Genomic DNA, 10,373 nt, shown 5'->3' with positions numbered 1-10,373 from the left:
ATATTTGTACTACCTTCTCCGCTCCAGAAGCTGCAAGAAATCATTCTGCTGTACATAATTTTAATTGCCTGTTATACAATTGCTTCTTTTCCCATGTCTGTCAAATATATTCTCTGTTCAGAAGTGTAGCGCTGTCATGTGGCATGACCTGTCTGCTAAATTACAATAGGAATAAAAAATACTCCAGAAAATTTTTTAAAACACAAATCTAATTATGAAATACAATGGCATTCTTAATCTCTATGGCCATCTGCAGCCTGTTGTGTTAGGACCAGCACAAACAAATCAATCAAACCTCCTGCTTTTCTTATGTTGCCTTTGGCAGCTCTAAGTAGTTTGTCGGTGTTCATGGTAGCACTGTTGTTTCTCTTTTCTGATGATGTGCTGGCCTCAGCCAGGAGGTTTCAGCGTTCACTGCTTTTGTGAAATTGCTCTGGGGCTGGGATTTGAAACTCTGCACCTGGAGAATGGGGAAGGGGCAGCAATGAAAGGGTTAAAAAGAATTATCAGGGCTGCAGCTTTAACAACGTCTACAGAGGGCATGAAACTGAATTTGGTAGGAGGTTCTTTGTCTGGAACCCGCCTTGGCAGTAAACAGCGCTCTGCTCTCAGAGGCAATAAGGCACCGGGAGCAGCGGTGGGGCTGTGGGTGCTGGGGCTGCGCAGGGGCTGCAGGCCTGGAGCATCCCTGGCACCGGGCGTCCCTCGGGGTGCTGCGTGCCAGCGGGTGGGACCGGCGTGAGGCTGTTGGCGTGATTAACACTAAACAAACCCTCTTCTCCTAGTTTGACTTTCTTAGACAGCGGAGGGGGATCGCGGAGGATGCAGTGTGGGAGATGAGTGGCACCAAGGGTGACAGCCGCTGTCACAGGGCAGTCCGCATTGTCACCGAGCTCTGCCGGAAGAAGAGCCTGCCTAGCCTGGACCTGGACACTTGCAGGGAATTCCTCCTGCTGCCTTCCGACCAGAGCCTGATTATCTCCGAGCCAGGTACAGTCCTCTGGTCCTGTCTGCTCGAGTGGTGCTTGTGGCGGTGGAAGGCAGGAGGACTCCCACAAGGGGAGGGAGATGCCCCGTGTTGGACCTGGGGGGTTGGTCTCGGGCATCGCTGGGCGGTTGTTTGTCTTTGCACAGGTTCCGCTGTGAAGTTTTGGGGGCAAGTACCACCTCACCTGTTGATGCGAAGGGTGTAGCCTGATGGGGGTAGCTGCGCAGAGGGGACAGACAGGGTGTTCCGTGCTGGTGAGGAGGTGGTTAATGAGACAAAGTTTCTGTGGAAGTCCCTTATATTTTAAAAACATAGACTCCTGTCCTGTGTAAAACAAGAAGCCGTGAAAAGCCTGTCTAAGTAACTGAGATGACAGGAACTGATTACTGTTATCCCAGTTTGCGAAAAGGAGGGACTTGCATGGATTTTTGTTCCCCATTAAGGGGTCTCAATGCAGTTTCATGTATATGTTTACTTTCCCTAAGAACTGCCTGAAGTTGTTCCTCATCAGCTTGGAGAGCTAGGGAGACACTGCCGTGCCAGCGATGAATCAAGAGCAAGCATACTGCTCGGAGAGCAAAGGGGCATTTCTTCAGCGCAAAGCGGTTAATTTTCTGTACGCTTCTGCTCACAGCTTCTTGTTCCAGAGAGGTTGTCTTCTGCTGTAACTTCAGAAGACATTGTCAGGGGGAGCTTACAGCCCAGCCTCACACGCTGAGAAGCCAAAACGAAAATCCCACGCTTTTTAGCATTATTGATAACATGGTGTAAGTTGTTTGTGCATTAGAACATTTGCATCGGGTGCTTCTTGTAAGGTTTCTCTAGATAATGATCTACCAACCCCGCCTGATTTCACAGCATGTGTTTTCAGAAACTTTTCTCTCTCCTTCTGAGGACACCTGTGCAGAGCCCAGCCGCAGCACAGCAGCCCATCAATCCCTGTCCAAGGCTTTCTGTGTCACCTTGCTTCAGTTTCTCTGGCCCCCCTCTGCCAGCACCTCGTGCCGGGACACGCCTGGCACCCCGGGCATGCTGGCAGCTCCGGTTTCGCTGGGCTTCTGCCGTCCGTTTGCTCGCAGTGGTTTTGCCAGTATGTCCAGCCTATCATCATCCTGTCACATCCCGTCCTGCTTGTAGCTTAATTGTCACCTGAAAATGACTTTGCTTTACACCTGCTTGTTCTGAGGGCCTCTGGCTGCTGCTGGTACCATCCTTACGTATTGCATCCGCTGCAGCTGTTTTCTCTATTGCAAATAAGTTACTGCATTGCTTTGTAATTTTTTAGCTTGGTATCAAAATTAACGTTTTCCTGACTCTGTGCAGCAGAAATACCTGTGCTGCTCTTGTTCTGTCTGCCCTGATATGACAGATCTGCATTTCTTTGTGCAGCCTGTTCAGGACCTCATTTGCAGGTCTTGATCACATCGTTGCCTTTAACATCTCAAATGTGTGTCTGCTCTGATCTCTGGTTTAAGTGTCAGCCTCTGCCCCAGCGCCCTGGGCGAGTCCTGCTGGGCTGGCTGACTGCTCCGGGTGCATTAACAGCTTTACCCTTGTCTCTGCTCTGCACGGCTGGGCCTTTGTTGTGTCTAGACAGCACTGGGGACACCATTTGGGCCCAACGGTACCAATGCCTGGATGTAAAACTGGTCCAGCAAGGGAAACTGTTTGCATTCAATGTTAACTAAGGTAACAGTTACGGTGGTAAGGTACCTTTCCCATTAGTGTCTGGATGTTTATCTAATTATCTGCATTTGTGCTTTGTCTGTTTTACACTGATGACTTATGTTGAGCAAATTTGCTATCAGCTACCTGGTGTCCTCTGCTCAGATCCAGTGAGTCCTTCCTCACAAAGATGTGCAAATAAACAGTGAGGTTGTGCAAAGATGAGCAGTGATGGCTTTGGGACGTGGTGCCACGTTGGTACCGACAGCAGAGCCAGAGGGGCCGTGCAGCGAGTGCTGGGTCCTGCTGAAGCGTACCCGTGCCGGGCAGCACAGCCCCGGCAACCTGGGCGCAAAGTTTGCTGGAGTAAAATTGGCCGTATTTGTCGTCATCATCCTGTGAAGTCAGCAGCTTCTCTGTCAGTGTTACCTCCTGGGTAGATCTGTTGGCTAACGGCTGAATCAGCCTGGCTTGTCAGGCATCTCGGTGAAGTTGTGTCGTTTGTGAGCAGGCAGATGAAAACACTCTAACGCTGCCAAAGCCGGGACCCGGGACTGCTTCTGCACAGCTCTGCTTTCCATCAGCCCCCAAGAGGTGGTTTGGTTCTGTGTGGAGTTCCATGCAGTGATGGAGAGCAGTATCTTCTGGGGGTGCTGTGGAGTTGCAAAGAAACGAGCCAGGTACCAACAGCCTCTTGAACTGCATCTGACAGTGAATATAAAAATATTGCTGTGTAGTTTATGTAAGATTATGTCAGAGTATGGCTTTATGCAGTGGGGTTTTTTTAAAACCATTTTGGACTGAATGTGGAGCGTGCTACTGGGTATAAAGTAGATGCTCCTCTACTCTTTGTACTTCGGGTTATGTAATAGCTGATTCTCCTACTTAAAGTCAATAAGAGAAATATAGCTGCAGTGTTTCTCCAGTACGTACATTACTGTACACCCAACAAAGGGGCGTTGCAGGCTGCTGCTGCTGGCTAGTAATCCAGCAGCTAAGTATGTTAGAAAAATGAGGTATTTGGCTGAGGAAGGTTTTGGTATCGATGCGTCAGTGGATGTGTGAGGGTGAGCTTTGCCTGCAGTTTGGCCTGTGGCGGTGCCAGGAATAGAACCGATCTCTTGGCTGTGGGCCCTGAGATCGAGCAAGATGCAGCATCCTTTTGTTGTGCCTATCTAAAATCCTCCCCCATAGCTCCCTCCATCTGATCGCTCTCTTCCCTGCCAGTCCTCAGCTGTTGTGCAGCGACACTGAGAGTGTGATAGTTCCCAGGCTGTGGGCAGTGACGCCTGTGACACAGGGACAGCATTTCCCACTGCGACGATGTGCCTTGGCTAAACGGGTACATCACTTCTCTGCCCTGCAGGTGCAGCGGGTGCTCTAGGATGTAGCTGAGAGGATTTGTGGACAAGCCCTACTGAAGTGCAAAGCTCCTGGCTGGCGGTGCAGGGCAGCCCGCGCCAGGAGCTGGGCACAGTGTCACCCCCCTTCACCCCGTCCCTCCGCCATGGGAGTGAGTGGAGCTGCTTGTTGGAGAGCGATGGACTCCAGGGTCTTTGGGAACCGGGGTGCCAAATCCCACTCCCCAGGGCCTGCAACCAGCTCCTGCAGTGGGGCGAGCTCTCCCCTGACTGCTCGTCCCAGGGCAGCTCCCAGGGTACAGAGCCCGTGATCCTGGCTGGGGCAGCTTGGCCGCAGCCTGACAGCGTCCCTGGGCTGGGCACTGCTGCATCGTGCCCTGCACAGCTCTCACCACTGTGACGTCTGCTCGGTGTGTGTCTGCACGGTCAGGCTGTCGCTCGCTTTGGACAGAATTGTGTTTCCGACTCACTCCCAACATCCGCCTGACCCGGGTCCCGCTGGCCGTGGGTGCGTGGTGCTGGCTCTGGCTGCGGGCAGACGCTGCCGGCCAGTCCTGGGAGCTGGTGCCAAGCAGGGGATGGTGGAGAAGATGGGAGCTTGACTCCACAGAGGCATTTAAAAAGAGGATGATCATTCTGAAATGCATGTGCGGAGCTGGCGGAGTGCGACTGGAGCGTGTGGCTTGTGATGCTTGCTGAATTTAAAGGACGGTGCCTGGGTGTGGGATGGAATTTACACCTGGATCAGAGCGCATCCAGGACCAAACCCCTGGGTTTGAGTTCTAGCTCCAGCACCACTGTGTTGTGACTTTCTTTAAATAACCTAAGTTGGGTTTTTTTCCTCAGTGTATCCATTTGTAAAAAGCTTCACTGCCCTGTAGGCTAAGTACAGGATAAAACGGATGATGTGCAGAGGTGCGGCAGTTCTTACCCAGAAAGTCACTGCAGGATTGTGTGCACAGCAGTCCCGGCACAGTGTGTGAACCCTCCTCAAACCCTTCCTGAGGCACTGGTTCACCCCAGCAAAATGCTGTAGTGCTTTCCTCGTGCAGGATATGAAAGCTGGAGTGAGAGGGAGAAAAAGGACAGCTGGGGAAAATGCAAAACCAGAAGAGACTTTACGATAAATTCTGTTTCCTAGCACACTTTGTCAGCTGTCATTCTGTGCTCTAATCCCGCAATAATTCAGAGCACATTTAGTGTTTTGCCCTTTGTGTGAACTGTTCTTTTTAAACTTCATGATGCAGGCAGTACATCTTGTACAGCGCTGAACACCCTCCCGGCACTTCGCAAATACTATTAAAATGTTAAACCCACAAGTACATAAGTGTTCTTGCTGCAGGCAGAAAAGGGGGTGAATGTTTGTGCAATAGAGCTTTTTTCATTGCAGGAATGTTGATGCAGAAATATCACTTTTATATGGAGAAATTGCTTCTGGAGTATTTTTCCTGGAAAAAATTATCCCTTGATAGGATAGTTTGACTAATGGGAAATTGATGACTTGCCCATTCACTGATACGGGATGCCTACAGCCACTGCCAATGAAATATGGGCAAGTCTTGAATTTACTTACCAGCTGTAATAACACACTTTTCTGAATCACCGTTCAAGTGTATTTTAAGTAAACGTAACAGTAAACATGTTTAAAACCACCCAGGCAAAGCTAACACTAACCGCTGAAGCTTGTGTTTCCAGAGGCCAGGCACGGGAGGAGTAGCACCTTGGGGCAAAGCTCTCTCTTAGAGTAATGCACTTGCAAAATGGATCTTGCCTTTCTCTGTGAGCGTCTGGTCCACCGGCAGGGAAAGAGCCAGCTCCAGCTACGTGCGGCAGATTTGCTCTTTAGCTCAAGTAAAACAGGTTTGTGCTCTGATCCTGAAGGTGTCAGGTTCAAACCTTGCTACCAGAGGAAGGTTTGCAAAACTGTATTAAAATAAGTTTAAAACCAGCAGCATAAATCTAGGAAAAATGGGTTATATAGCCAGTATATGAACATGTGTCTCTGCTGATGTATTGTGTGTGGGTCTGTGACTGTAGAGCTGCCTCTGGCTGTGCCCTGTGATGGTCCTGGTAAATAAAATGCACCGATGGAGCTGTGTGGAGTGTCTGTATTTAGGAGCTAAGTACCTCTCTGCATAGATGCAGGTTTGCATCTGCCTAATTGCCGTTGGTTGATTCATTCCTGAAGCAGTACAGGGAGGCTGATTATGTTTGTGGGTTTTTTTTGCGGACCTCGGAGCCTGTTCCAGTGCAGCTGCAGTAGCCTCATGCATAGTCAGGGATCAGCATCTCAAACTCCATAGAAACAGGCAGCCAGATTGCTGCTGGTGTTAACTGAGCGTGTGAGCAGACTGAGGACAGTGACCAGGGACTGAGCTGAGGAGCAGATACCTCTTGGTAAGTCCACATTTCTGAAGTTACTTTGTTATTTTTTTGCCATTTTTCATAATACAGAGCCTCTTAAACATTTTGCTTCAGCAGTTTCTGTCTTTGACGTTGAAACATTTTCTTCTGCTTTCAGTATTCTCCCTACCTTTCACTGAAACCAAGCATGTGCTTTTAGCTAGTTCAGATCAGGGCATAGCCTGACTCTGAGCTTCATTGTTTTGCGGGATGACTCTGAGAAGCTGGTATTTCTGTGTTTGCAGGTGTTTGTTGCTTAACATCTTTGCTTTGCTGAAGTCATACCATGCGATGTGCAGAGCCTGCTGCACGTACCGTGTATTCACTAACAGTCAGAGTCTCACATGTGTGCATTCATTGTTCGGAGATAAAAACAGAGCCATAACTGGATCTCATCTCTGATACAATTTTTCATTTAACTATAGTTTCAGCTATCCTTGTTTTTCTTACCTGTTTCTTCTTCTTGCTGTTCATGTTTTGAGGTACAATCTTCCTTAGGACCCCAGGTTTCCATCTCATGTTGATTAGGCAGCTTTTTCTAGCTTTAATATTTGTTATTTCTTTTTCAAAGATGAGAATATATTTTTTCCTTCCTATCTGTATATTGTAAAATCAGGAAGCTTGTCTGTAGCAGCCCTTATTCTTCCAATCCAGTGGACTCACTAACACAGCAGTCACTCACGCTGGCAGTTGTTTGGGAGAGATGTGATCTGCCTCTCAGCCGTGCATTGTCTTTAATTATACTTGTACATTGCAAAATGGCATCCTAAAGGGGCAGAGAAGGGATATTTGGAGTGACTGTACAGTAAATTTTCCATGTCTGTGGAAAAAAGGAAGTTATCCTGCAGGGTGTCTTGTACATAGCAAAACTGCAGATGCTAATTAAGGCCGCCTTTATATTTAGTTCAGTTTGTTATGCTGTAGCAGGTTAGTGTTTGACAACATCACAGGAAACTGTGCAGCAGAGACTAAAGGCAGGATGCCAGAAGCTCAGTTCATACAGGCTCTTTCAAAACCATCATTAAGACCCACAGTCCTAGAGCATTTGGTTCCATGAAATAATAATTGCCCAGCAATTCTAGCACACCAGTGTCGCGGGTAACGTAGGTATTACTCTGATTTTCTGTGCATGTTTGTAACCTGCCTGTGCTCGTGTGACCCAGTGTGAGGTGAGCACAGCGGGCACCTCTTAACGCATCCTCTCCGTATGCAGGGCTTCATCTCTCGGGTGTCTGCGAGCGTTTGCTCAGTTATTTGAGCTCAGTTCTGAATCTGGTCTCTGGTCAAAATGTTCATGCTAAAAGGATTCTGAGCTGCACCATATGGAGTGATACGAGTTGTTGGGAAAGAGAAAAGGAATCTCAGGATCCATTTAGTAAATCTGTGGATCGGGCAGTCCAGGCGCACACGTGACTGCCGTGGGGTACGTTTTAGGGGTTAAAGATCTCTGTCTTTGTTACAAGCTAATGGAAGCAGCAGCAGCAGCTAATGAGGGAGCAGAGCCCTTCAGGGAGGAAGTTCCCTGATCGTTCAGCAGAGCTTGAACAAAGAAATGCTCTTTTGATAACCGCTGCATTTCAGCGCAGGGTCTCTGCACCCAGCAGCCGCCCCGGGCAGGAGGTGTCTGGGGGCTCTGGGGGTCCCCCCGGGCTGCTCTGCTCCCCGCACAGAGCCCGGGTGCTGCTCTGCCCTGCGGTCAGGCTGTGGTGTGCCAGGGGCCGCCAGCAGGACACCTTGGGAGGGAGAGGAGGAGGGCATGGCATGGGCTTACGTGGTCGTAAGGGTCTAGGTGGCTTTAACTGGCAACCTGACCTCCTGAGGACATGGATCTGCTTATCACCCAGTCTTTGCAGCCTCTGGAGCCAGGGGAGTTCTGGATGAATCCTGCATTGGGGTTTTGGGGTTCCTGTGGGGCAGGTCTGGGCAGCACACCTCTTCCAGGGTGCTCCCATGTACTCCAGGAGCCCCTTTCGCTGGAGGGGCTCTGTGTGGTAGGGGCACTCGGCTGAAGGAGAGCCTCTGGAAAGCTTTCTGGGCTGCCTTGTCCCACGCTTGGGGCTTTCTGCCCTCCCCCAGCCGAGCTCGGCTTTTTCGGGTCCCCAGGCCCTGTCCTCTTGCACAGGGTTTGGGGCTGCCCAGCACCCACACAGGGGCAGGATCAGCACCCGCAGCAGAGCTTGTCCTCCCGGGCTGCAGGCTGGGGTGGGAAGAGAGCCTGATTCCTGATTGCATCTCGAAACATGGTTGTGTTTCTACATCCCAAAGTATCTGTATTACAGTGTTTTGCTCTCTGGCTGGCTCTGCTCGTCTCCAGCAGGTCTGGATAGAGCCTCCACCCCCACGTTGAACAACCTCAGCAAGGCTTCCCTGGCACGTCTTCAGGGCTTGGCTCAGGTCCCGCGTGTACGGGGTCACATCATGGGAGGAAGATGATGCTCACTGTCAGTTATTTAACCTCAGCCCAGGGACACCGTGTGTGTTCAGCACTGCCGAGTCCTTTACAGATGTTGCTACAGCATGTTGTGATAAAATATCATGGGATTAGCACACAGCTATGTATTATAATTATATGCAGTGTGGCTTATAATAGTTCATTAGATTGTCATCAGTTAGGCATAAAGCAATGACAACTCTTTACTATCTCATTTATAATACTCTAGAGGGCAGCTGATTAAGACACAAGGCAACCTAAATCACTGGGGAATGTTTCCTTTGGTTTGGAACAATTTTTTTTTTCTTTTTTTTGTCACTTTTGATAACAGAAATGCTGCATTGCTGACAGCTCAAAGTTCCCCTTCTGACTGCACCTGCCAGCAAAAGTTTGAGTAACAAATGTGCCTTTGATGCAGCCTGGAGGGAAAGTCCAGATCAATAACCACTGAATACCAACGTCTTTGGTCTTCAGAAGCCTTTGATCAGTCTCCTCTGGGCCAGCTGTTCTGCTGGGGCACGGCCAGAGTTATCTTCTCTGGGCGTTGGTGCGGGACTCCTGGCGTGTGTACGAAGCCCGAGGTCACCAGTGGGCAAGGCGAGGGTGGGAGAAGGGAGTTTCGTCTCCGGGTCCGGCCAGGGAGCCCAGACCGAGGCCGGGTTGGGGACTGTCCATCGGCAGAGCTGACTTGCAAGCAGGAGGCCGGGGTGGCCGCGCCGAGGGTGTCCGTGTGCAGGCGGTTGCCTGCTGCTGTGCCGGCCGCCGGCTCGGCTCTGCCCGGCCTGAGCTGCGCTGCCGTGCCGGCTCTGCAGCAGGGACAACCCTGGCTCAGGGACGCTGAGTGCTCCTGCACAGTGTCCCCATCACCTTTGATCTGAAAGAAGGTGACTAAGGAAAGGAGCGGGCTGCCTTCTTCTGAGCTTGAAAGCTTGATTTTCTTTCCTCTGTAGAAGGTGGCCCTGGAGCCATAAAGTCCTGTGGCTGGAAAGAAGGTGGGTTTTTTTGGCCTGTCTCCTTTAATACATAAACCAGGAAGAGGATGTGGGCTGAAGAGTGTCTGGTGTGGTGGTCAGTGAGCAGAGGTCTCTACGTGAGGGTGGCGCAGCCCAGCTCCCTGCAGGGTATGGACCCTTCCGCCTCTTGACGTGGGCTGAGCTGCACCTGACTCTGGATGACTTCGGACTTTTTTGACCTGCTTGCCATTGTGGTTGCCACTGTCTGAATGAACAAAGAACCAAGTGTATCTTACCACGGCAATTCAGTGATTCCTGGGTCAATCCCTCTGTCACTCCTACCTGGTAGCACAGCTTAGCAGGGATTTCGCTGAGCTCTCGTTAAGGTTGGATGGTGTTTCGTGGTTGTGTTTTGCCTGTCCGGAACCTGATAGGATGGAGGCTTCTCCTGTATGTAGCAGGCATGCAGACGTCTTTTGCTTGTCAACTATTCATGATCTTTTTCCTTTTTTTTTTTTGGCAGTTAAATCTTTCTCCGTTCTATTTCAGTGAGTGAAGCACAAGATCCAGGC

At 50.2% G+C, this 10,373-nt stretch overlaps 1 protein-coding gene across 1 annotated transcript in view; it reads left to right on the top strand.

Annotated features, from left to right (window-relative positions):
- Positions 1 to 576: 576 nt before the first annotated feature.
- The window catches only part of SYT6 (synaptotagmin 6), a 37,494-nt gene continuing 27,697 nt past the window's right edge, over positions 577 to 10,373 (top strand). The window contains exon 1 of the mRNA XM_074850382.1: positions 577 to 990. Within this exon, the coding sequence (XP_074706483.1) occupies positions 837 to 990 (154 nt within the window). The 5' untranslated portion in view covers positions 577 to 836. The remainder of the gene's footprint in view (positions 991 to 10,373) is intronic.

The sequence above is a fragment of the Strix aluco genome, chromosome 25 (assembly GCF_031877795.1).
Source record: "Strix aluco isolate bStrAlu1 chromosome 25, bStrAlu1.hap1, whole genome shotgun sequence".
NCBI classification, from domain to species: domain Eukaryota; kingdom Metazoa; phylum Chordata; class Aves; order Strigiformes; family Strigidae; genus Strix; species Strix aluco.
The sequence above is the reverse complement of the archived record's forward strand: the minus strand, read 5'-3'. Positions and strand labels throughout refer to the sequence as shown.